Here is a 25,007-nt window from a genome sequence, read left to right as displayed (position 1 = left end):
AGCTAGAATGCTAGCATGCTAGCACTAGCATGCTAGCTCGTTCTCAATGGCAGAACATTGCTACAACACACATTAGTTCACCATAATCTACAAAGGAACTACTTTACATGTCCCTGTTCTGCAGGTATTCCACGCAAAGTTGGAAGTGCGCCCTCGTTTAGAAGAAGTCTCCCGGCTAATCCTGCCTTGTACAGGCCGAAGTTAGAGAAACAGCTAGCTGGCAATTGTGAGCCTTACCTAGCTACTGCGCATGTGCGAATCCCAACAAAGTTGGTACAGAAGTGAGATGTCTCACTCTGTAGCTAAACAGAGACCTGAACACACAGGGTGAAAAGAGGATCTGCAGCAATGTGCAGTACAACAAACATATGGTGTTTTTTGGTTTAAACCATGTAAACCTATTCTGGTACAACCTCAAAGTACAATTATGAACCTGAAAATGAGCATAATATGACCACTTTAACACTTTTGCAAGGCACTGTATCAGTGTCACATTCTCATTAGGGGCTGAGCCCCCCCCCAAAGGTTTGATCCTAGAATCGCCCCTGCTTCTGGCCAAAGCCACAGAAAAAAAGAAAAAGGAGATGACAGAGGTCAAGTTATTGGACTGTTTGGTCAAAAAGCAATCATGTTACCAGAGCTTGAGAAAAGCCTCCGTTAAAATTCTAGTTTTGACTGAGGGAGGCAGTATTGCGCACACAAGCGTTTAAACTACCTAACATACAAAGGAGGAAGAAGAAGAAGAAGGGGCGGAAGAAAACGAAAAGTAGGACGAGAGGACTGAGGAGAAAAGAGCTACTGCTACTGTGCAGGTTAAATTAATTAGCATTTGAGAAAAAGAGTGATTGTGGACCATGCTGAGGGCTTGTCTGAGAGGAGCTAATGCCACAGCCCGGGTAAGACGCACAACTAACCCCTCCTTTACTGCCGCGAGCTAACGTTAACGTTACCCATTGAGCTACCATGTTGTCATTCACTGTGACCCACAGACTGGCCCAAGGTGCCATACTGGATTTTATTGTAAACACGGCTGGGTTGTTAACACTAACATAACCTTAGGCTTTAGAATTAACACTGTTGTTCATTTAACGTAAAGATGTCATCAGAGAGAGAGCCAATGGAAACAACGCATTACGTCAGTGCTAGCCGGTTAGCTTTTAGTCTAACGTCAGTGACACATGGCTAATGACATTTCAACCATAATGTTTGCTGCATTGCAATATTTAAATAATCATTAAAATAACCTTGTCTGGTCCATGTATGTATGCTATTTAATCAAGTTAAGGTCGGGAAGGTGATTTAGCTACATTCTGGATTGTTATTTAAAAGCCTCTTGCACAAATGTCGGCTTCATGTTGGAAAGGGCTTACGTGCAGTTTAGTGTCCCAAATGATGAGGGTCTTATTTGAGACAGGTTAGGGTAGCACAGGTGGTTTAGCAGGTTCATAATTAATTAAAGACACTGTATGGGGAGTTTGGGACTCTAAACTGCACGTATACCGGAGAAAGATCCAGAGTGAAATGTGTTAACGGTACCAGAGACGGTTTAGAACCGGATCTTAGACGGTACCCACCCTTTTTCTTACCCAGTAATGACATCACACAGCTCGGTCTGACCTTAACCGGTAGGCTGCAGCCCGGATAAATAAATACGGTCGTCTTGTAATAAAGTTATTACTTCGCTTTGTTTGCAGTCGCTAATAGTTTAACCCTTAAAGCGTTTCTGTATCTTGGGGGATATAAACGCATGTAATAAAGAGTGAACATGTTTGTAATAGCCGTGACTGTAATATGATAAACATGTTGAGCGTACAGCACTATGTTATTAACTGTTACATTGTCATTCTGGTGATTTTTGGCCATTTATATTGATAACAAAGTATTATAAAATGAATTGTATAATGTATTTCAAGTGTTTGGATGGATGCATTTAACCTATTTTTTTTTTGCTGAAACCTGGGTTTGAAATGTATAAAATAGGACTTTATTTATTGTTTAACAAAGTGAAATGTTTCTTCCAACAAAACCTAAAAACAGAAACAGCACCAGAACATGTAATATAACAAACAAATATGGTAAAAGGAAACAATAACTGGTGTCTTTTCTCTCTGCGATTGCACTTTCCAGTTAAGAGGTTAGAGAGAGATGCGAGGAAAAGATGTAAGGAAACATCTTTTCCTGTGATGTGCTTTCCAAATAACAAGAATTGACCACGTACTGCTAGTGCTGTGCTGTCCACCTGAGAAAATGCAGAGATCCCTCTAATAGCTGTTTTACAGGCATTCTCACATGCAGAAATGTGTCAAACCATACTTGATACTTCATACTGAATTTGTATATGTCCTTGTTAGATGTAACTTCATGATATCATAGTTCAGATTTAATCAGAATTTCAAAAAAATAACTTTGTAGTTCACTAGCCCAAATTTTTTTTTTTATATTAAATTATAGTTAACATTGGACCTGTGCATGTTTTAGGCGGTGAAGATCAAGCAAAAGCGCTGCGTAAACTGTCTGTCTAATAGTCATTCTCTCTCTCTCCCGCCTGCTCTCCAGAAGAACTGCGGGAGAACCCCTCTAACCAATCTGCAACAGTGCCGGCACTACACAGCAGGAGAATCCAGGTCACACACACACACACACACACACAGCACACAGCACACAGCACACAGCACAGCTACATGTCAACCACCTCAGTAAGTGGGCATATGTGAAATACTGTTTTATACACGGTTATTCTAGAGACAGTAAGACACACACACACACACACACACGCTTGCACATTACATTCAGCCCTCTAGATGATAGCAAGACTTTATCACACCTCATGTTGACATCAGATTCATGTCTGTCTTTTGCTGTCCTCTTCCCCCACAGTGGTGGTGCTGCTAAAGTGGTTGCTGCTGGCTTGTTGACAGTAGGCGGAGGCATCGGGGGTACAGTACTCTACGCCAAATGGGACCACAAGTTCAGAGCAGCCGTGGAGAACAATGTTCCATACTCAGACTGGCTGCTGGGTCTGGCTTTGGGACCCGCTTCTCAAGACAGCGGCCTCCCTGTCAAGAAACAGGTCAGGATGGCTCCACGCCATGTTGGGGCAATGTGCTAAGGCTAGCTGGAATCTCTTCTTCATTAGATGAGACTGTTTTGAGAATACAGTACTGTACTCTGTGTTTCTTTACTGTACTCTACTGTGTTGTGTCCACCCCAGTATTGCAGCGCTGCTCTCCTTAATGAAAGCTGGGCTCTACAGTGCAGCACTTAACTGCTTATGGGAGTGAATTAGTTCGTGAATGTCAAAAATGATTTGATGTACCCGTGGTTGACTCTATTTTGACACGCAGAACTGGCAGAATCCAGTAAGATGCGAGGGTAACAAATCCGTTATCTCTCCCCTCTCTTTCTTATTAGCAAAGCTTAAAACATTCAGGTAGCAGCTTATCGTAACTTGATGACAGAACAAAATGAAATGTGTCTGGTTTGTGTGCTCTCTGCAGCAGGTGTCTGTACTCTGCCAAAGATTGTTTATGAGGTAAAAGAAATCTGTAAGCCGACTGTACAACTGGGAGTGGATTGAGTGTTTTTATAGTCCCAACAACTCCACCTCTACTCTCTAACTCAAGGCTGCCCAATTTGCGGCCCGCGGGCCAAGTTTGGCCCGTGCTCCCTTTTATTTTGGCCCGCCATGGCATTTGACACGCTCATGCTTATTCTCCCATTTTTAAAAGTGCTCTAAAATCCTAACTGTAATGACTATGAAACGTACATTTTGTGCAGCTGAAAAGTACTTAAAGTGTCCATATTATGAAAAAATCCCTTTTTCTGGGATTTGGGGTATTATTTTGTGTCTCTGGTGCTTCCACACACATACAAACTTGGAAAAAAAAAAACATCTGAATGTGTCCTGCCTTCAGTCTCCGGGTGAGCTGTTCAAAATCGGCAGGGCTTTCTACGTCACTAGCCGAAATGAGGTGGCTAACCGTAGCATGCTAGCTCGTTCTGAATGGCAAAACACTGCTAAAACACACACGAGTTCACCATAATCTACAAAGGAACTACTTTACATGTCCCTGTTCTGCAGGTATTCCACGCAAAGTTGGAAGTGTGCCCTCGTTTAGAAGAAGTCTCCCGGCTAATCCTGCCTTGTACTGACTGAAGTTAGAGAAACAGCTAGCTGATGTGATCCTTACCCAGCTACTGCGCATGTGCGCCTCCCAACAAAGATGGAATAGAAGTGCAATGTCTCACTCTGTAGCTAAAACAGAGACCTGAACACACAATGTGAAAAGAGGATCTGCAGCAATGTGCAGTACAACAAAAAGATGTTTTTTGAAAATTAAACCATGTGAACCTATTCTGGTACAACCTCAAAATACAATTATGAACCTGAAAATGAGCATAATATGGCCACTTTAATCTGAGTTTTACGGAAATGTAAAGCACAGTGCCGGTAAACTTCCTTATTAAACTACGTACGTAAGTTTTATCTAGGAAGAATTTCGAGAATGACGGTATTCTTTCTCTCTCCCCGCTCTCCCTCATGTGCGAGCCATGCTTACATCACTGGCTTTGAGTCAGCCGAAACTTTATTTTAGATTTAGAATGTTCATTTTCTATAAAATATAATACAGTACATTTTCACATATCGTCATCAGCGTTAGGGTAAGGATTTGGCACGTGGCCTTTCATCCAGATACATTTTTGGCCCTTCATATGAAAGAATTTGGGCACCTCTGCTCTAGCGTTGTATTCTTCCAATAGACATCAGATCAGTAATTTTATGTTCATTAGCTTAATAGTTTTAAATCAGGGCCTTCCGTATTTAGATCAAGTAGCATGGAAACAAATAAATAAGGTGGGCTGAATTAAGAAGGCTGTGTCAGATACATATTTAATCAACACCCATCGTTAATAGATTTGACTTTGTACAGAACTGATTGTGATGTGTGGCTCTAAACGAAAACATTTTGAGACTCAGGCCTCTCAGTTAAAATGGCTGCTGTTTCTGCTGTTTAGGTGGAGACGGCCCAGCCTCCCTCTATGATGGACAAACCGGTGAAGGCGTCCAAAGCTAAGTCAGAGAAAAAGGCAAAGGAGGCAGCAGAAAGTCCCATCCCTACACAGAGCATAGAGGGTAAGTGTCTGATTTGGTTTGGACTCAGACATTATGTACTGGCAGTTTGCCACTCCTTTCATTCTGCCACCTCGCTGCAGTGAGCCACTGTTGTACGTTGCAGCATGGTTGCTAGAGCTGGATATCGTTAAAAAATATTCAATACCAATACCGTGACTTTTGATACCGGTTCTTGAACGATACTTTTTCCAATACCAATTTTACAAAACAAAAAGAAATTACAACATTACAAATTACGGCATAATCTTTTTATTTTTCAGCCCCGTCTCTGTGTATCGTAGAGTTTTTCCTGCGTGTCTCTGCGACGTGTTAACGTTAGACAGCCAATCACAGACGTTATTAGATCTTGGTAGAAGCATGCTGCGTGCTTATTGGCTCACTGACGCTGATGAGATTTACTCTTTAGGGATTGAAATTGGGAATAGAATGACGTGGCATTTTTTAATACTTGATACTTTAGAGGCAATTCGGTCGGTTCCTATAAAGTATTGCATTCTGTACCCAGCCCTAATGATTGCCACAACTATGTGTTGGAAGGCAGAGTTCAGACTAACTTTTCCTCTAGTCGCACATGATTTGGTCGCATCCTTTTTTTTGGTAAAGCATGCTATTAATTATTAATAGATAACTTTGCATGCTGTTGAATAGTTGTCCGAATTTGCATACCCTAGTTTTGCATCGATATAAAGATCGACAGTGACTTGATATTTGCAAAATGTTTTAATCTGGATATTAAATTAGTCTTCCACGAGCAGTGGCTGACACAGGGTTCGGGGTTAGGGGTTCGGGTCCTTTTCTATCGTATCATTTTAAAAGAAAAGTAAACAAAAATGTTACTGAATTAAAAGTGTTTTCTGTGCACTCTGTTGTTTTAATGCCCCCCCCCCCCAGAGATCTCTCAGGGTAAGCTTTCTTCTGTTGTTCTTAAGCTGTGCTCCTCGGCCTTTCAATACACTCAAAGCTGCAGACACACTGACCAGACGGCCGACCGTCGGCAGAAAAGGCAGTTGGACTGATCAGTCTCCCCGAGTTGGTCAAAAAAGTGCCTCGGAACACACCAAAGTGACGAGACCTAATATGTCTCCGTAACAGCAGGCGGCGTTAATCTGTATTCTCGCCCAAAAATGAAAACCGGCAGCTGATTGGACGAACACGTCACGTGGGTCTGGTTTCTCCAGAAATTCAAAGACAGACTGTCATGGCGGCTCGTTCAGAATACGATCTCATATTGTACTAAAATAGTTCACCGAAACGTGTTTCTGAAAACATTTTAAGCGAGAAATAGGCCATGCAGTTGCTGAATCTGTCTTCATTTCAGATCGACAAAGGTCAGTTTAAAAGATTTTCGTCAGATTTTGAGAGACTCTAGTCACGCTCATCCCGCCTGCCCCACCGATTCAACATGTCAAATCGGCCAAAATGAAGGCCAGCGGCTCCTCGGACGGGCGATGGCACGGAACACACCGAACAGACTCGAGTCACTGACCTCGCCAGACTGTCCAACGGCCGATTATCGGGTTGGTGTGTCAGCGCCTTAAGAGTAAAAACAACTAAGGATAATGCACAAAGGTGTCCCGGAGCAAGATGGTGGCAACTGCTTCACAAATTAGATTTTTAAGTTCTTTTATTTAGGTATTATTTAATCTGACATTTTTTAAAAAATGTCTCTATGCAGGAAATACCCTGTATAGAAATCATGTATCATTAAAAACATTCTAAAACTTAAAAACATTAAATCCATACAAAGGCTGGCAGAATCTCCAACACTTGTCAAAGAACCAGATCTTCAAGTTTTCACCAGATGGTTAAAAAAATCAGTAGTCTGGCTCAACGGGTGTACACTGCTGTGATACAGCCTGACATCCCCTCTCGCCATTTCCACTACCGGTACCTAGCGCCACCTAGAAATTGTGATTGGCCAGAGCGTTCTTACCCCCCCCAATCCCAAATGAAATAGGCCATGTAGCCATACACTATCGCTGACACGGTGCTGTAGAGATAGGTCTGGCAATGCGAGACTAACTAATCACTGACTGTCGAAAGTTATCCCTAAAGTATTTTATGATAGAATAAGCATCCAAAACACAGCCTTCAACAGTGGTGCGTGTTGCCCTTTAGTCCTTTTTAATTAATAAGACATTTGACAGGAAATTAATCGATTAAGTTGACTGTTTGCCTTTTAAGCAAAATGCCAGAATTCACTGTTTCTAGACCTAACTGCTCATATGGGAATATTCGCTGATGAAAATAATCATTAGACGCAGTCCTATTAGATACTATTAAGCGTGATTTATGGTTGTGCCGAGGCTCCACGCAGAGCTTTCTCCATGGCCTGAAGTTCATACTTGTGCGCTGGTGTGTGCATCGATCTCTTTAGAGTCATAGTGAGAGAAACAAAGTGTCTCCCCTGTTCTTTCTGACCACGGTGGGAAATCTGTAGCAGGAAAAGTTAACCCTCTCCTTGATTTCATGTCGTTTATGGAAAAGGGAACCGGCGGGGGGGAAATGCAACGCTGCCGAGCATCATGCGTCGCCGTGTCTCCACTTACCTACGTAGCCACGGCGTAGATTTTACGCAGAAGCATAAATCACGCTTTGGTCTTCAGAACGTAGTTTGTAGCCTAGAATAGGTCCTTTACAGCTTGAGGAGGAACACTGTAATGCAGTCCAGTACATCTAGCTCGGTGATAAATACTACTATACTACAGCTGAAGCTGTGCAGAAAATGCATCTGGTTTTATTTTAAATTTTAATTATATTTTGTATTATTATATTTGTGTGATGAAACCAGTTGATAGGTGGACTTGAACCATCACTCACTGAATACATTCCGTTATTTCTCTGGTGATTTTTACAATAATCTATCATGTGCAGGCATAACATTTGGTCTATTCCACAATGAGGTATGTTTTTATTAGTATTCTTTGGCTGTGTTTTATTTTATGATTGACTCTGTTTAAAGAGAACTCTGTTTAAAGAGAATCCCAAACTGTTCTGAATCACAATCCTAAACAGGGCTGGGTATCGTTCAAAAATATTTGATACCTGTACCGATACCAATACCGTGACTTTGATACCAGTTCCTAAAAGATACTTTTTAGATACCTAATAATAATAATAATTTTATAAAACAAAAGAAATTACAACGTTACGGCACACATCATTGTATTTATTTCTTTGGCTCCTACTACGTGATCCCCGTCTCTGTGTATCGTAGAGGTTTTCCTGCGTGCCTCAACGACGCGTTAACGTTAGACAGCCAATCACAGACATTATTAGATCTTGGTAGAAGCATGCTGCCTGCTTATTGGCTCACTGACGCTGATGAGATTTACTCCTTTGGTATTGAAATTGGGTATTGAATAACGAGGCATTTGTCGATACTCGATACTTTAGAGGCAATTCGGTCGGTGCCTAAAAAATATTGAATTCGGTATCCAGCCCTAATCCTAAAGCCAAATAATGTTACTCTAAATTCAGACATTCAGTGTTTTAGATGTGATTCGCTTTCACTTTGTACAGTTGGCGCGTAGCATCCAGCATTTAGTTTCTTTGAATTTGTTCAAGGGCGCATGAAAGGTGTCACACATGCACACTCTCTCTCTCTCTCTCTCTCTCTCTCACTCACTCACTCACTCACTCACTCACTCACTCACTCACTCACTCACACACACACACACACACACAAACTCTCTGTGCCTTTCTGTATCTGTGTCCCACCCAGAGGCTTCAGCAGAGGCTACTCACATCATCTCAGCCATGGGTGAGGTCCCATCAGTCCCTGCTCCATGTGACACAGAGGGAACAGCAGCTAAAGGTAACCATCAAGCTGCACTGCTCCACCACTGTACACTTTGATATCTTAAAGTAAAAGCAGAAATTCAACCTTTGGACATTTAAATCAATGTATAGATCAGAAGTGCCATAATTCAATTTAGGGCTGGGCAATATATCGATATATGAGGCTAGATATCATCTTAAATTTTGGATATCGTAATGTCCTGATATGACACAAGTGGTGTCTTTTCCTGGTTTTAAAGACTGCATTACAGTAAAGTGATGTAATTTTCTGAACACACCAGACTGTTCTAGCTGTTCTATTATTTGCCTTTACCCACATAGTTATTAGGGCTGCACAATTAATCGCAATTGTATCGAAATCGCAATATGGACTAATGCAATATCCAAATTGCAGGGGGGGCGCAATATTTGTTAATAAAGTGTCAAACAATTCTGAATTAAGTATTGTGGTACTGCAGAGACGTCCCGGCCTACAAATCGTATCCTACAGACTAAAGATAAAAATCTTTGTTCTGTACAGATCCTCGCAAAAATCACACTATAATAATTTTAATTTCTTTCAGTGTTAATAATTTTCAATGAAAATGAGAATAATGATCATTTCCTCCAATATCGTGAATCATATCGCAATCGCAATATCAGTCAAAATAATCGCAATTAGATATTTTCCTCATATCGTGCAGCCCTAATAGTTATTATATCAACTGATGATTATTTATCAAAAATCTCATTGTGTGCATATTTTGTGAAAGCACCAATTGTTAACCCTACAATATCGATATCGAGGTATTTCGTCAAAAATATGGGCATATTTGATTTTCTCCATATCGCCCAGCTCTAATTCAATTTATCCTATGAAGGGCCACAAATGAATCTGGATGGAGTGCTCCGGGCCAAAAATAAATGTTGATGTCTCGTGGAATTACATTATATTAAATTAGAGCTGCAAAGATGAATCGATTAGTTGTCAATTATTAAATTAAGCCTTGTGTTGTCTTCGGGTCAAAGTTGACCCGTTTTCAAAATATCTATCTCAGAAATATGGGTTTCTCTTGAACTACCTAATTTTAATTACCCCAAAATAACATGGATGATTCCATACAACGGGCTTTGCAAGTACAACAAAAGATCGGATCTCTACTTTTATTGAATTTTGGGTGTTTTAGTCAATGTTTCGAAACGGTATCCTCACTGAACGTTGACATATACAAGTCTGTGATTATCCTTCCTTTATATATTGTATTGATGTATTGTCAGTCATTATACAGTCTGTTATTTAGACTGTATATGAGTCTAAATAATTCATAATTTCTGCTTTTTTTTTAAACTCAAGAATTGGGTAATTTCCTATAAATTAGGTTTATTGTCCATGAATTCCAAAAAAATTAAAGTGGAAATAAGTTTGTTAGTGGTGTTTATACATGGTAGTAAAAAGAAGCGTTAAATGTCAAAAAAAGTGCCAAAACATTGAAAAAAAGAGACAAAAACGTCCGAAAAATTGTCGATTTTCAGTTTTGACCGGGGAGGACCCGCGTGCATGGTCGAATGGACGACAACACAAGGGTTAATCGCCAACTATTTTGATTGTGGATTAATCGATTTTATTTATTTTATTTTTTTTTAAATGAAATATTCTCTGATTCCAGCTTGTTAAATGTGAATATTTGTTCTAGTTTCTTCACTCCTCTGTGACAGTAAACTAAATATCTTTGAGTTGTGGACAGAACAAGACATTTGTGGGCGTCACCTTGGGCTGTGGGAAACACCGATCGACTTTGCACAGACCAATTAACTCATCGATTTAAATGAGAGGAAAAAAAATCGATTATAAGAAATAATTGTTACTTGCAGCGTATTTGTATTGTCAAGAAAATAAACATTCTAAATTTGTAGGTCAGTATTTAAAGCACTTTCAAAATAAGAGGAGAATAACCTTATATTTTTTATATCATTGGCTGTAAATGAGAAAATGCACACTAAACCCAAACCAAACACATAGCTTCCATGAGGTACAATGTACACTAAATAACAGAATAAATACAGCCAGTTATAGTTTGTCTGCATCACATCACTGCTATAAGGTATTTAGTGAAAGTAAGGATACATTGTGTCTGTGTGTTTTCCCCCAGAGGAGTGCAAAGAGTGCCATGGCCACGAGGATACCCCAGTGACTGCAGTAGTTCACCCTGACACAGAGTCCCCCGCGCTAACAGAACCACTGAAAGAGCGACCAGTAGAAGAAGTGACAGCTATACTGGCTCAGCAAGACCAGGAGGAACAGGACACCCTGGCATGTGGGTTGACACACACGCACGCATTACTTCTTTAATGATAATATGCTTTAACATTAAACAACCTACCTCACTACTGTATAAACACACCCTACTACAGGCACAAGGTAGATTTGAAACTTGACACTGGCATACAAAAGCATACAGTTGATGCAAGATGAACAGTAATGTAACAGTAGGCTTTAATTATTATATTATATTACATTAATCCAGAAATATCGTGATAAACTACTGAAAGGTAACACGGAGAACTGCTGCTGTCATCTCTTGTGTATCAGAGAACGAAACGGTGACGCTATAAGGCGATCACACGGAGACTCTAAGTGTGTGCCCTAATAAAACGAGTAATTGTGGCCGCGGCAGCTCGTGCAGTTAGAGCGAAATGTCACTACTTCAAAGTTAGCTGCCGCTGCCGCACATTTTGCTTGTCTGCTGGCTGTTTTCATCCTGGAGGAGACTCGTTAAAGGTGCTCTACGTGATGTCGCGCGTTTTTTAGGCTACAACATTTTTCGTCACATACAGCAAACATCTCCTCACTATCCGCTAGCTGCCTGTCCCTTGAACACCCTGTAAAAAAAAGTGGTCTCTGTAGACAGCCCAGGCTCCACAAATGGCAACAAAAACAAACTGGGCCAACCTGCACCACGAACCATAACAAACAGCGTTCCAGCAAATAACCGACAAGAAGGAGCTGGTTGAGCCATCACTGCAGCAGCATTAGCACGTAGGCTACTTTCACAATGCGCGTTCATGACTCAACCAACTCCTCCTTGTCAGTTATTGGCTGGAACAGTGTTTGTTATGGTTCGTTGTGCAGGTTGGCCCAGTTTGTTTTTGTTGGCGTTTGTGGAGCCTGGGCTGTCTACAGAGACCACGTTTTTTTACGGTGTGTTCAGGGGACAGGCAGCTAGCAGATAGTGAGGAGATGTTTGCTGTATGTGACAAAAAAATGTTGTAGCCTAAAAAACGCATCACATCACTTAGAGCACCTTTAACTAGCTAATTATTATTGTTAAATATTCTTCTTAAACGGACCACTTGTGCATTGTCAAAAAGAAAAAAAATATGGACAAAAAAAGGGCACTTTGGTCTTGAAGGTAACAGGGGCAGGTGCTCAAGCACCCGTCTCATACCCCCTGCATGTGCATGCTCACACTCACTCACTCACAATTCTTTATTGGCAAATAATGCAAAACAAACTCCCTGTGACGTTAGAAAAAATCCAACTGGTGAATTTAGGTTGAGTTTAGTACCTTTAGCAATGTCTAGCTAGCGCTGTTATCTTTCAGAAGAATGAGGTAGGAACATTCCACTGCACCACCAACTCTACTCTCCATCGTACTCTACACGCTCTGTCAACCTCTGATGTTTCCCTGTCTGTCTGCCTGTGTGTCGGACTGTTTTGCAGCTGTATCAGCCAGTCTTGAAGACTCACTGGCCAGCTCGGCTAAAGCTACACTGCAGGCCATTGGAGCTCAGGAGGCAGCCCTGCAGGCTATCGCACGGCACACACACAAACTGAAGGAGGCCATGGAAGCAGAGGTACAGAACACACTTCTACTGACCACAAGGCTGTGGTGTGATTACAACAAGACTGGTAATAGGTGTGGAAGATGGGATTAGATTTCTGTGAATTGGTACGTTTTAGTGTTGGAGCCAGTGGTTGGGGCACTGTACTGAGCTGGGACTCAAAATGCTCCAATTACAAAATAATCAGGGCTGGGACGGTTCACTTCCATCATTATCACCATTGACTGTCCACCATGATGGCAGAGATGAGGATCAAAAGGCTCATCATAACACAGGGGGTTGAAAAATCTCCAGGGTTTCCCCCAATGTATTTTAAGATCTCCAGTTAGCTTTTAGCTCTGACTTAATGTAGGGCCCTATGGAATCTGTCTTATAGCTTTCCCAAAAAGATTGTCATGCCCAGGTATCGCCGAGTTAGTGGTAATTAAATCCCCAAGACCTAACTACAAAACATTTGATCAGTAGTTCCTGTGCTGTGACACTTCTAATGGCTAACATAATTGTTTAGCAGTAGAGTGATTACAGTTGTTATTAAATCCAGGTCCCACCTGAGGAGAAGTCGGCCCAGTGGAAGGAGCTAGAAGCTACAATAGCTGACAGAACTTCCGCCGTGACTGATGCTGAAACTGCTCTGTTGAAAGCCAAGTAAGAATATTATCACACACACACACACACACACACACACACACACAGACCGATCATTACACATCTCGTCTTGTAGTTACAGGATTGAAACAGTCTTCTCCCTCTTTAGATATGTGGTCGTGGTACTGAAATAGCATAACTGCTTATTTTCCCAGAAGCTTGATAAACCTAACATTATATTTCATTAAAGTAACTAATAATAATTTCTAGGGGTGTAAGAAAAAAATCGATACACTTGAGTATCGCAATATTTTATTTAGCAATACTGTATCGATTTGCAAAATCGATTATTTTTTTAATTTTTAGTTTATGTGCAAAAATATTCATGTAAGACAGTGGTTCACGTTTATGTTGTGTTTAAACCCCCTACTGCTAGATGGCTATGCTGAGACGCACCACTAGTGTCCTTGCCTAGCAGTGCCTGACTTTTTGCTAGAAGCTAACAATGTAGCTATGGCTGAACTTTGGCCTACTTTAGCATATAAAATTTGCTCACTAAGAACCTGTAAGAATCCCAAACTGGCAGTTTGATTTTCTGTGTGCTCAATTGTTTACCTAAAGTAAACTTCTTTGACTTTTATACACATCATAAATATTAGTTTTTCTAAAATCCCAATATGTCGCCTTACGCACAGTATCGAAATATATTGCAATATATTGAATCGTGACCCATGTATCGTGATACGTATCGTATCGCCAGATTCTTGCCAATACACAGCCCTATTAATTTATTTTGCTGTAAGTGGATCGGCTCTTTATTTCAGACGAGGCAGGACGCCACCACTATAAAACGCTTGCGAAACCCTGAACATTTTTGGTCTTAGGGTTATTACAATATACCATAGCATGACATTTTCTGCCATCGGAGATTTACTGTTTACAGTACATAATGTGGGTGCTCTCCTCTAATATCTCTGGGGGTATTAAACCATTGTGATAGTGTTGCAAAGGACTGCTTTATGACGGTATTAGATTTTCAAATGATGTTTGCATTGATGTGATGAAGTACCTCTATTTGCCATGTAAATGCCAATATAAATATACATTTATGGTGATAAAGGATTTTATCCATATAGCCCACTCATAGGCTGTGTTAAGTGTGTTAAGTGTTACATTTCCACCATGTTTGATACTTGCCCTCTGAAACCAGAGTGAAGTATATAGCTTGAGTATATTGCTATTGATCAGTCACATGTCATGTGAGCATGTATACAGTACATCCAGGGAAGGGTTGCTAAGCCTCTATTCCAAAATCACCCTGATTCACTTTAAGATCTTGCAGCAGTATTCCTCCTCACCCCGTCTCTCCTGTCCGTGTCTCCCTGTAGTGAAGCCTTGAACAGTCTCAAGTCAGTGATTGATGAGTCTAAAGGGCTTAAGGTGAGTGCTGTTCGCCCGCTGGTTTTAGCAGCAGAGGAGAATCTCCATAACATGGTGGTGGACTTGGACAAAGTGGTCACTAAGGTAAGGACATTATTTTGTACATTATGTACTTCTACATTTTGGGAAATATGCTAATTTGCTTTCTTGCTGGGGGATTGATGTTCAGACCTATACCAGTCTTATGTCTGTACGGTTAATATGAAGAAAGGTCTCAGGATCTCCAAAAATGAGTACAATTCACCCTGAAAGGTGAAGTTAAAGGGTAATTACCGTTATTTTCAAACTATGTTTTTGGGTCTAAGTGACTGATGGGAACAACAATCTTTGACATTGGTCCAGTATTAAGCGAGATCGCTGTAGTCGGCATATAAGTTAACAGGGCAATTGTCCAGCTTGTATTTACCTTCATAAAAGTGCTCGTTTTGCCACTGACAGGCTCAGATTAATATTTTAAGTGTCTGACAACATTATGGAAATGATTTCTAAGGAGGTCAACCTTTCTGTTAAAGAGTAAGATCCTTTTTTTAAACATAAAAACATCCGCGAAATTGCGTTTGCTAAACCCACCAGACTCCATGTAAATAAACAGTAATTTGAGCAACGTAAAATACACTTCATTTAAAGTTGACAGAAACAAAATAAAACTATGAAAAGCCGCTTTGGGTCGTCGTTGGTTGAAATAAACACATAGTTTCCCGATTTACATGTGAAAATATGTTGGCTCTATACACCCTAAAAGTCTGTAAGAATCTGGTGGGTTTAGCGCTAGCGACTTCAGAGCTGTTTCTGGTTAAACAGAAAGGTCTCAAAGAGGTTTTAAAGGTCTATCTCTGAAGGGATCATTTCCATAATGTTGTCAGACACCTAGAATATTAATCTGAGCCTGTCAGTGGCAAAACAAGCACTTTTATGAAGGTAAATTCAAGCTGGACAATTTCCCTATTAACTTACATTGTAGCTTGTTTCTCTGCTGCCGACTGCAGCGATCCTTCTTAATGATGGACCAATGTCAAAGATTGTTGTTCCCATCAGTCACTTAGACACAAAGACAGAAAATAGGATCCAGGTTGAAAAAAACCGTAGTTACCCTTTATTGTAAACCAAATTTCAGGTCAAGTTTTAAAACATGGTCTCACCACAATGACTAATCAGAGGCCTTGTTTCTGCCTGGGTATGTGTGCAGTTCTAATCCCAGGCCACGCCCAATGAGATAACATGACATTTACTCATTCTAGTATCAGTAGATCTGGGCTGTTTGTTCAGCAAAGGACATTCTTCACATTAGTTCAGTTGCTGCCCAAAGTTAAAGAATTTGACTGATAGCATTTTATTTTATTTTTTCCAGATTTTCTAAAGCTATCATGATAATATTGTTATTGTGAGTTCTTTTGGCCACTAAACGTGTGTGTGTGTGTGTGTGTGTGTGTGTGTGTGTGTGTGTGTGTGTGTGTGTGTGTGTGTGTGTGTGTGTGTGTGTGTGTGTGTGTGTGTGTGTGTGTGTGTGTGTGTGTGTGTGTGTGTGTGTGTGTGTGTGTGTGTGTGTGTCTGTCTGTAGGTACAGTCTGCAGAGTCAGAAGCTAAGGTTGTCTCCCAGTACAGTGAACTGGTTAATGAAGCCAAACAACAGTTCCAGAGGGAAGTAACCAGCCTAACTCCAGAGATCCAGGCCAACTGGAAGAGCCTCAGTAAGAACACGAACACACACACACACACACACACACACCTCTCTTTATGGACCTTTTTCACGGCAGACATTGTGACTTGTCATAGTAGGAAAATAAATTGATAACCTTAACGATGGATCAATTCCATCAAGTGTCCCAGTAAGCTATTTCAGTGGGTCAGCATGCACAATACCAGGGCCTCTCCTGAGTGGAATGCAGCCATCATTAATGGTTTTGAATACGCTTTTCCTACTATGACATGTCAACATGTCTGCCGTGAAGCTCAAAGTTCCTGCGTCCCACCCACCCCACCCCAGGCGGGCCATTAATGTCAACATGATGCTCTGTCAATATGAGTACTGTCACGGCATAATCAACCCTGGGGGAAACTGTTATAATCCTAGACTTAATGAAAGTAATTCAGAGCTTGGTTTTACTCATGCGTTTGAAAACTAGAATAGCTAACCGCTTAGCCGCCTGACTGACCGGGTCAGAGGCCTGCCTGGAGTCCGTCGGCTCGGCATGTCCTCAGCTTCGACGCTGGCCAGTTGACAGCTCAGTTGTTTGAAATTCCAAACGCGGACATAACATTCACGCAAACTCTGTGGGGAAACATCATAGCAAGTCGGACAACACAATCTTGTTCAGCAGTCTCTCACTGAGATGTGTCCTCTCGAGTCTGCTTCACTTCCGCTTTTCAGCTTCATGGTGCAAATAGGCCACACCCACCCCACCCATGCGGCCAATAGAATAATAAAGAGTGTGCCGTGAAAGTACATAGTGTATCCTCTATATACTGTTACTGTATGAGATGGAGTTGGGACACACTTGTGCTCTCCGTGATCGAGAGAAACCCCTGAAATGGACGTATTTGCAAAATAACTTTGTGTTTTAGCTGGTAAACTGTCAGCGGATGACCTCAACGCCCTGATTGCCCACGCGCACCGTCGCATTGACCAGCTGAACCGAGAGCTGGCTGAGCAGAGAGTCCGAGAGCAGATCCACATCGAGGCGTCGCTGGAGCAGCAGAGGCTGGAGGACCAGAAGGCCCTGGAGAAAGCTGTCAGCACCGCCCTGCAGCACTACAAGGAGGACGCCCGTCTGGAGCAGGAGAGGAAGGTACGCAGGGGAGAGACGCTGGTTCAGGCCTTTAAACGAGCCGCCAGGGCTTCTGTACAGTTGTGATGTCGCAACTGTACCACATATAGGTGGGAAGTGCTGCTACAGTGCCGTTACAGTCATTCCCTGGCAGCAATGGCGGCGCAGAGAGTCCGAGAGCGGAGATACAGAAGACAGAGCAATCCTGGAAATGAAACTTTGTTGATATAGACTAATATCAATATAACTGGACAATATCGATAATTAGGTGTGTGTGTTTGTGTGTGTAGCTGTCTGAATTAAGGGAAGTGATGGAGGCCGAGATGAGGACTCAGCTCCGGCGCCAGGCCGCCGCTCACCAAGACCACGTCCAAGATGTCCTCAAAGTCCAGGAGCAGGAGCTGCGAGCTGACGCTGAGCAGGTCTCCACACTGCCCTGCATTCTTCACACACACATTCAGTTCAAATATTAGCTCACTCAGATGAGTAAATTATGTGTTTTTAACATCGGTACTTTGTTATTCTAGGATCACATACTACCTCATTAAATGATTAAAGCAAGAAAAGGTGCTTGGTGCCTGCAGCATCCACCCCATCCACTCACTGACAGTCCATTCCTTCAACGCTCTGCTGCGGGTTGTGTTGTGTTCAGGTGCTGAGCAGTAAGCTGCTGGAACAGGAGACCCGCTACCGCCAGCTGAGCCAGGAACAGCTGGATAACTTCACTCTGGATGTGAATACTGCCTACGCAAGGCTGAAGGGGGTGGAGGAGGCCATAGACAGTAAGACACTCCAGCACCTCAGTACAGATCTATACACACACACACACACACACACACACACACACACACACACACACACGTTTGTTTCACTATCTTTGTGGGGACCCGTCATTGACATAATGCATTCCCTAGCCCCTTACCCTAACCTTAACCATCACAACTAAATGCCTAACCTTAACCCTTACCCTCACCCTAACCATAACCTAATTCTAACCCTAATCCTAAAACCAAGTCTTAACCCTCAAACAGCCCTTTGAAGTTGTGGGGTTCAGCATTTTGGCCCCACAAAGCTGTCCAGACCCCACAAGTATACTGACCCCACAAGTATACTGTATCCGTTTTTTGGACCCCACGAATATAGTAAAACAAGAACACACACACACACACACACATTATTTGGAATTGTTAGACCCTTACTGTTTATTTGAACTAATACTAGTAACTGCAGCCAGTGTGTCATCTGATGACAACATACTCTGTCCCTGAGCTTTCTAATAATTTAAGTGATTAATCGTTTAATCTATAACAATGCATCATATTGCATATGTGCGTGTGTAAAATCTCAACCTGTAGTGTGCCTAGTCACATTCCACCATTGATTGGCAGAGACAGTTTCAAGTGGCACCCTAACTACTACTTCCAGTTTTGATTTATTTAATTCATGTAAAGGTGTGGACTTGGGGGGCAGAGTAGGACCTTTTTGAAAACTCTCGGTGTCTCTTGCAGGCCACGTGGTAGCGGAGGAGGAGGCCCGTAAAGCTCACTTGCTCTGGCTCTCCGTGGAGGCTCTCAACTACACGCTGAAGACGGCCGACGCCGAGGTCCCCACCATGCCTCTGGAGGGGGCGGCTCAGGCCGTGCGAGACAGCTGCCGCGACAATGACTTTGCCATGGCTCTGGCGTCAGCCCTCCCAGAAGAATCCCTGCAGCGCGGCGTGTACAGCGAGGCCTCGCTCCGCGCCCGCTTCAACTCCCTCCGGTCGCTGGCTCGCCGCGTCGCCCTCATCGACGAAACCCACAACTCCTTGTACCAGTATTTCCTGTCCTACCTCCAGGCTGCGCTGCTGTTTGAGAGCAAACAGGAAGCCCCACCCTCCCAGCTGAGCAGCGAGGATTTAGACCCGTTCAGGCTCCTGTCGTACGCGAGCTACTGCTTAGAGCACGGGGATCTGGAGTTAGCAGCCAAACTGATGAACCAGCTGAGAGGAGAGGCCCGGAGGGTGGCGGAGGACTGGCTGACGGAAGCCAGACTCACACTGGAAACCAAGCAAGTCATCAGCTTGCTGTCCGCGTACGCAAACGCTGTGGGGTTAGGAACCACCCAGGCTCCGTAGGCCGCCACTCTCATTTCCTCTGGTAACCCTTAAAGGAACCGTTCACTGAAACTCTAGTCTGGTTACTATCAAGTAGTCGCCACCGTAGGCTTGAAATGTAGTAGGGATGCACCGAATCCAGATATTTGGGGTTCGGCCGAATACCGAATCCACCGGTTTCTGCCGAAACCGAATACCGAATCCTACTCCCATCCTCAGTCCATTAGCACAGTCAACACATTAATGAAGTAAACAAATGGTTAACACAAGCTTTTAGCTGTGACTGACCTTTGCCGTACCTGAAGTTGCTGCATTTTGGCTGCTGTCTGTAGATGCCTTCATGCACAACTCGTATTCTTTTGGATGTCCCATACGCAAATGTTTTTAACAGCGGCGATGTTGTGTATTGTTTAGGGTCCTCGCCACCACGAGACAAATCGGCATTGCAAACTGAACATGTAGCTCAACTTGAATGGCCTTCTTTTGACTGAAAGTACTGCCAAACTACACTTTCTTCTGCTCCCGAGTTCCATTTTCACTTTCACGGTCCACCTACGTAAACACCTTCCCGTAATCAACGGCAGCGTCATTACGTCGACCAGCGTAGGGTTCGGTTCGGTGTAAAAAAAATCTACGGTTCGGCAGAAACCGAACCCCGTCAAAAAGCCCAATATTCGGCCGAATCCAAAGCCAAAGCCTGGATTCGGTGCATCCCTAAAATGTGGCCAGGGAGAGGTTGGAGCTCGCATCTTTGCGGAGTGAAGTATTATAAAGGAAAAATTTTCAGTGGTGTGTTCCTTTTTTAAGTTAAGTTACCAAAGTGATTGATGTTAAGATGCGACAGAAGTTTATTTGTTTGAAAGCACTATGTCACCGTGGGAGGATTATTCTCAAAATATAAAATCTAATTAATGCACCCTCTCGATCTAGTCTTGTCAACTCAGGCCCACAGGTTTGGTATTTATTCATGTAATCCCCAACATGTATCCTAACACTGATTAGAATGTCATACTGCATTTTATTTTTGTCAACGCTGCACATGTTCCAATAAATCATGAACAAGAATGCTGTCTGTTATGTTTTATTTCCTCCCTCCCAACGGTTGAACAAAAGGACTGAATTGTAAGTTAAAGATATTCATAGAGAATTTTCACATGATAGAAATTGTCATTTCATATTGAATGTAAGTCTTCTGTGAACTTATAGATGCAATCTTGCTCTTTAAATGTATTAAGTGAGCATTTTAAAACATGCACCCAACTAGTACTTTGCTACACTGTCAGAATTGCATCGGGACTTCTATATTCATCAAGCAACAACCCTTTGCTTTTTAGGGATATATGTGCATGATGACCCACATTATGTTCCATATGTATAGTTGGAAATAATTCCCAGTCTCTTCACAGGTAATGTACTGTGTATCTAGCTGGCATTGCCAGACAAATTTGCAAACGTGTATTAACGCGTATCCGCCAGAGCAAATAAAGCATGAGCTCGCAGACAGCGGTGGAAGAAGTATTCAGATATTTTACTTAAAGCTATAGTGCGTAGTCTCTGTCGCCCCCATGAGGATTTCTAAGTATTGACAACAACGCTGTTTCGGCGCGTCCACGTGATACAAGCCTTCCGTGATCGTGCACCACCCCCACCCCTCCCCAACGCAGTTGCTAGTAGCCAAGGAGGACACGGAGGATTGAAAAAAACATGATGGACTCTTCAGAAGAGGTAATTATCTTCACTCAAGCTTCTGCGCGCGAAAGTCACGAGACGCCACAACCTTCTGAACATAGCCATGCTGAGAAATACAGAGAGAGTTGTGTGGAGCTGATGGTCTTAATTAGCTTTGTAGCAACTCATTTGGCAATGGCTTGAATGTAACAGACGTTCATTGATATCAAAAAGTTTAAAGCTTTAAAGGGGAACTATGCAGTTTTTTTTTTTAGCTTAATTTACCTTAAAGGTCCCATGACATGGTGCTCTTTGGATGCTTTTATATAGACCTCAGTGGTCCCCTAATACTGTATCTGAAGTGTCTTTTATATAGGCCTTAGTGGTCCCCTAATACTGTATCTGAAGTCTTTTTCCCGAAATTCAGCCTTGGTGCAGAATTACAGCCACTAGAGCCAGTCCCACAATGAGCTTTCCTTAGGATGTGCCATTTCTGTGTCTGTAGCTTTAAATGCTAATGAGGAGGAGAGAGGGGGAGGGGGGGGGGCAAGGTGGAGGGTGGGGGTGTGGCCTTGACCAACTGCCACTTTGCTCGTTTGAAAGCCATGTCGTCTCTATCTCTGTCATGGGCGGGCCAAATTCTCTGGGCGGGCAAAGCAGAGAAAGGGGAGGTAACCTTGCTCCTTATGACGTCATAAGGAGGAGATTCCAGATTGGCCCATCTGAGCTTTCATTTTCTCAAAGGCAGAGCAGGATACCCAGGGCTCGGTTTACACCTATCGCCATTTCTAGCCACTGGGGGACCATAGGCAGGCTGGGGGAACTCATATTAATGTTAAAAAACCTCATAAAGTGAATGGACCTTTTGGGACCTTTAACTGAACAGCTTCGGAGTCATTGGAATGGTTATATGACTTTTTTCGGGTTGAATGGTGGTCGTCTCGCTTCACCCTAGTGCCTGTGAGCTGAAAAACTACCCTTGCAACTTTGGGCCGGCGAGCCGCCATCCTCAGCATCAGGAAGTATCGTGTGATATCAGGTCTCATGATGTAAGGAATTGCTTCATGGCACTGCACACATACGCCCATTCAGGAACCGGCTTACAAGGTAGCGATGGAGTTTTTCACACTATCGTTATGGCTGAGCCGGCTAAAAAGAAGCAGAAAGCTAGGAAAGCATTGTCGGAGGAACAGAGAAAGAAGAAACGGCAGACTGACCGAGCGAGGAGTCAGACACAAGTAAACATAGGAGCTGCCAAATATCTATTCTGAAGCTGTAGGGGGAGCTCTATAGAGGAACCTGCAAGCAAAAACGCGAAGAAATGGCCAAAACTGCATAGCGCCCCTTTAGGTAAAAGTACTAATACCACACTGTAAAAGTCCTGCATTGAAATGTTACTTAAGGAAAATGTACTCAAAGTATTAAAAGTAAAAGTACTCAATGCAGAAAAATCCTCCCATTTTAGAAACTGTAAAGGATCCAAACAGTTGTGTGTTTAATGGTCTTATCATTTCAGCTGGACTTGTAGGCCGTTATATTGTTGGCTAGTTTCATTTATAATAAAACATCAGATTTTATAATCTACATGTGTTTTGTGTGCAAAAATCTTAATGTGTAAAGTAACTAGAAACTAAAGCTGCCAGATATTCATCGACAGCTTGTGAAGTAAAAAGTACAATATTTCTCTCAGAAATGTAGCGGAGTAGAAGTAGAAAGTGGCATAAAAAGAAAAGACAAGTAAAGTACAAGTACCTCAACATTTGTACTTAAGTACAGTACTTGAGTAAATTTACTTAGTTACATTCTGCCACTGCTTGCAGATTTGTCTGGCTCCCAGGCCACTGTAGATCAGTACTGCTGTACATTTTAGAAAATTAGTATCAAGAAAATGCAGTGCTGAAATACATAAAGAAGACACCAGAGAGCATTGACGGGTTCTTTTTTTAACAATAAAATGTCCAAATCAGTAGGCCTACATGTGTCCTTGACAACACATTTTAAAGTTTATGTAAAAAAAATAAGTGGCCAATATACATCATCTGATTTTTTTTTTTTTATATGAAATTGAATATTCCAGTATTGCACACGCTGTAAGATTCACCTCAGATTTTAAAGAGGTGTATCCAACCCCCACCAAAATTGACCATTAATATTGTGTGCCGTTTTGCGTTTGTCTCTGTAGAATTTCTATGGGAAGCTGTATATGTCCTAGTCTTATGGAAGATGGTTGGCTTTAAGCACCGCATTGATGCCCCTAGTGACTAACGGTAACGTTGCTTTCCTGTTGTGTGCTCATATTATGCTTTTTGGCTTTTTCCCTTTCCCTTTATTGTGTTATATATCTTTTTTGTGCACGTTATGGGTTTACAAAAAAAGCCCAAAGTCCACCCCCAAAGGCACTTACCATCTCCAACAGAAAACACTGTTCACAAACTGCTCCAAACAGCTCTGTTGTAGTCCAGCCTTTACTTCCGTGACAAACGCTCGTCACTTTGTAACACACGTTATAATGCTCGCCTAGCTGCTAGCGTGGCACGCCCTCATACTCTGCTTCTGACTGGCTAGTAGTCCTTACCTAGGTACTGCATGTGCGACTCCCAACAAAGATGGAATAGAAGTGTGATGCCTCACTCTGTAGCTAAAACAGAGAGCTCAACACACAGGGTGAAAAGAGGAGCTGCAGCAATGTGCAGTACGACAAAAATATGGTGTTTTTTGAAAATTAAACCATGTAAACATATTCTGATATAACCTCTAAATACAATTATGAACCTGAAAATGAGCATAATAAGAACACTTTAATATGTTGTCAGCATGGCTGGGCGATACGGCCAATGTCTTCTATCCCGATATCGGTCATTTCGTATCTCGATAACGATTTATAGCACGATATACCACGTTTCCTGCTAATTCAATAAGTAAATAGTCTTTATGAAATAACATGGTAAAGCTTATTTTTATAAACTCCACGTTAGCACCTCTACGGTTCGCTCCCAAGTGCAAGGATCACAACGTAAAGCGTAAATATTGCCCTAACGCAGTTTGGCCGCTGGATTTTCAACATTGTGATAGAAAAATATGTATGATTTTTACATTTCTATATCATTTTGACGATATAGAAATATAGATAGCGTCATATCGCCCAGCCCTAGTTGTTAGTGTAAATTCTTTTCTTGCACCCTTAACACCATGACATTATATTAAAACTAGCTTACGCCACATGTAACTGCAATCAATTAAAAAGCCTCCCTCTCAGAAAACTAGTTTTATTCCCAACTCCTTGATGGCTGATAAATAGGAGCAGGCCAACAGTGTGTGGAATTGGGTTAGACTTACACTCGGGTTCTGACTAGAGTCCGATACTAATTTTTGCTTTCCCGATACCCGAGTACTGATCTGATACCAGCGTGTTAAAAAATACATATATTTTAACAGTTGTGAACTACTATCCCTGTATGGATGTGATATGATTTCTATCTTTGTTGTTCGGCCTGGCCGCGCTACGCCCTGAACTGCCTCAACTATTATTTCTAGTCATAGTTCCACTATCTTTACCGTTACTATAACTGCCACTGTTCATCATTCCAACTGCTGTAATTATTATGAATCATATTTCTCTATACAGTGGTGCTCATAAGTTTATGAACCCATGCTAAAGTTGACTAAAAAGAGGAATAAAAAAATCTTTTGGAAATTG

General features: G+C 42.1%; 1 protein-coding gene across 5 annotated transcripts; it reads left to right on the top strand.

The window, feature by feature from the left end:
- Positions 1 to 706: 706 nt before the first annotated feature.
- immt (inner membrane protein, mitochondrial (mitofilin)) lies at positions 707 to 20,707 on the top strand. 5 transcript variants are annotated; one of them, XR_004897045.1, is made up of 17 exons: positions 707 to 896; positions 2,557 to 2,624; positions 2,702 to 2,704; positions 2,878 to 3,070; positions 5,017 to 5,134; positions 6,026 to 6,037; positions 8,859 to 8,951; positions 11,065 to 11,229; positions 12,636 to 12,769; positions 13,299 to 13,402; positions 14,731 to 14,866; positions 16,341 to 16,470; positions 17,345 to 17,568; positions 17,838 to 17,969; positions 18,200 to 18,329; positions 19,056 to 19,758; positions 20,361 to 20,707. XR_004897045.1 is itself a non-coding variant. In XM_036000184.1 (16 exons), the coding sequence occupies exons 1-16, from the start codon at positions 855 to 857 to the stop codon at positions 19,661 to 19,663; spliced, it is 2,292 nt and encodes a 763-aa protein (XP_035856077.1). In that variant the 5' UTR covers positions 707 to 854; the 3' UTR covers positions 19,664 to 20,114. The 5 variants fall into 5 exon arrangements, 4 of the variants coding, with proteins under 4 accessions (XP_035856077.1, XP_031144174.1, XP_035856135.1 ...); XM_036000184.1 differs by lacking the exon at positions 20,361 to 20,707 and having other exon boundaries at positions 19,056 to 20,114; XM_031288314.2 differs by lacking the exons at positions 6,026 to 6,037; positions 20,361 to 20,707 and having other exon boundaries at positions 19,056 to 20,113.
- Positions 20,708 to 25,007: the final 4,300 nt, after the last annotated feature.

The sequence above is a fragment of the Sander lucioperca genome, chromosome 1 (assembly GCF_008315115.2).
Source record: "Sander lucioperca isolate FBNREF2018 chromosome 1, SLUC_FBN_1.2, whole genome shotgun sequence".
NCBI classification, from domain to species: domain Eukaryota; kingdom Metazoa; phylum Chordata; class Actinopteri; order Perciformes; family Percidae; genus Sander; species Sander lucioperca.
The sequence above is the reverse complement of the archived record's forward strand: the minus strand, read 5'-3'. Positions and strand labels throughout refer to the sequence as shown.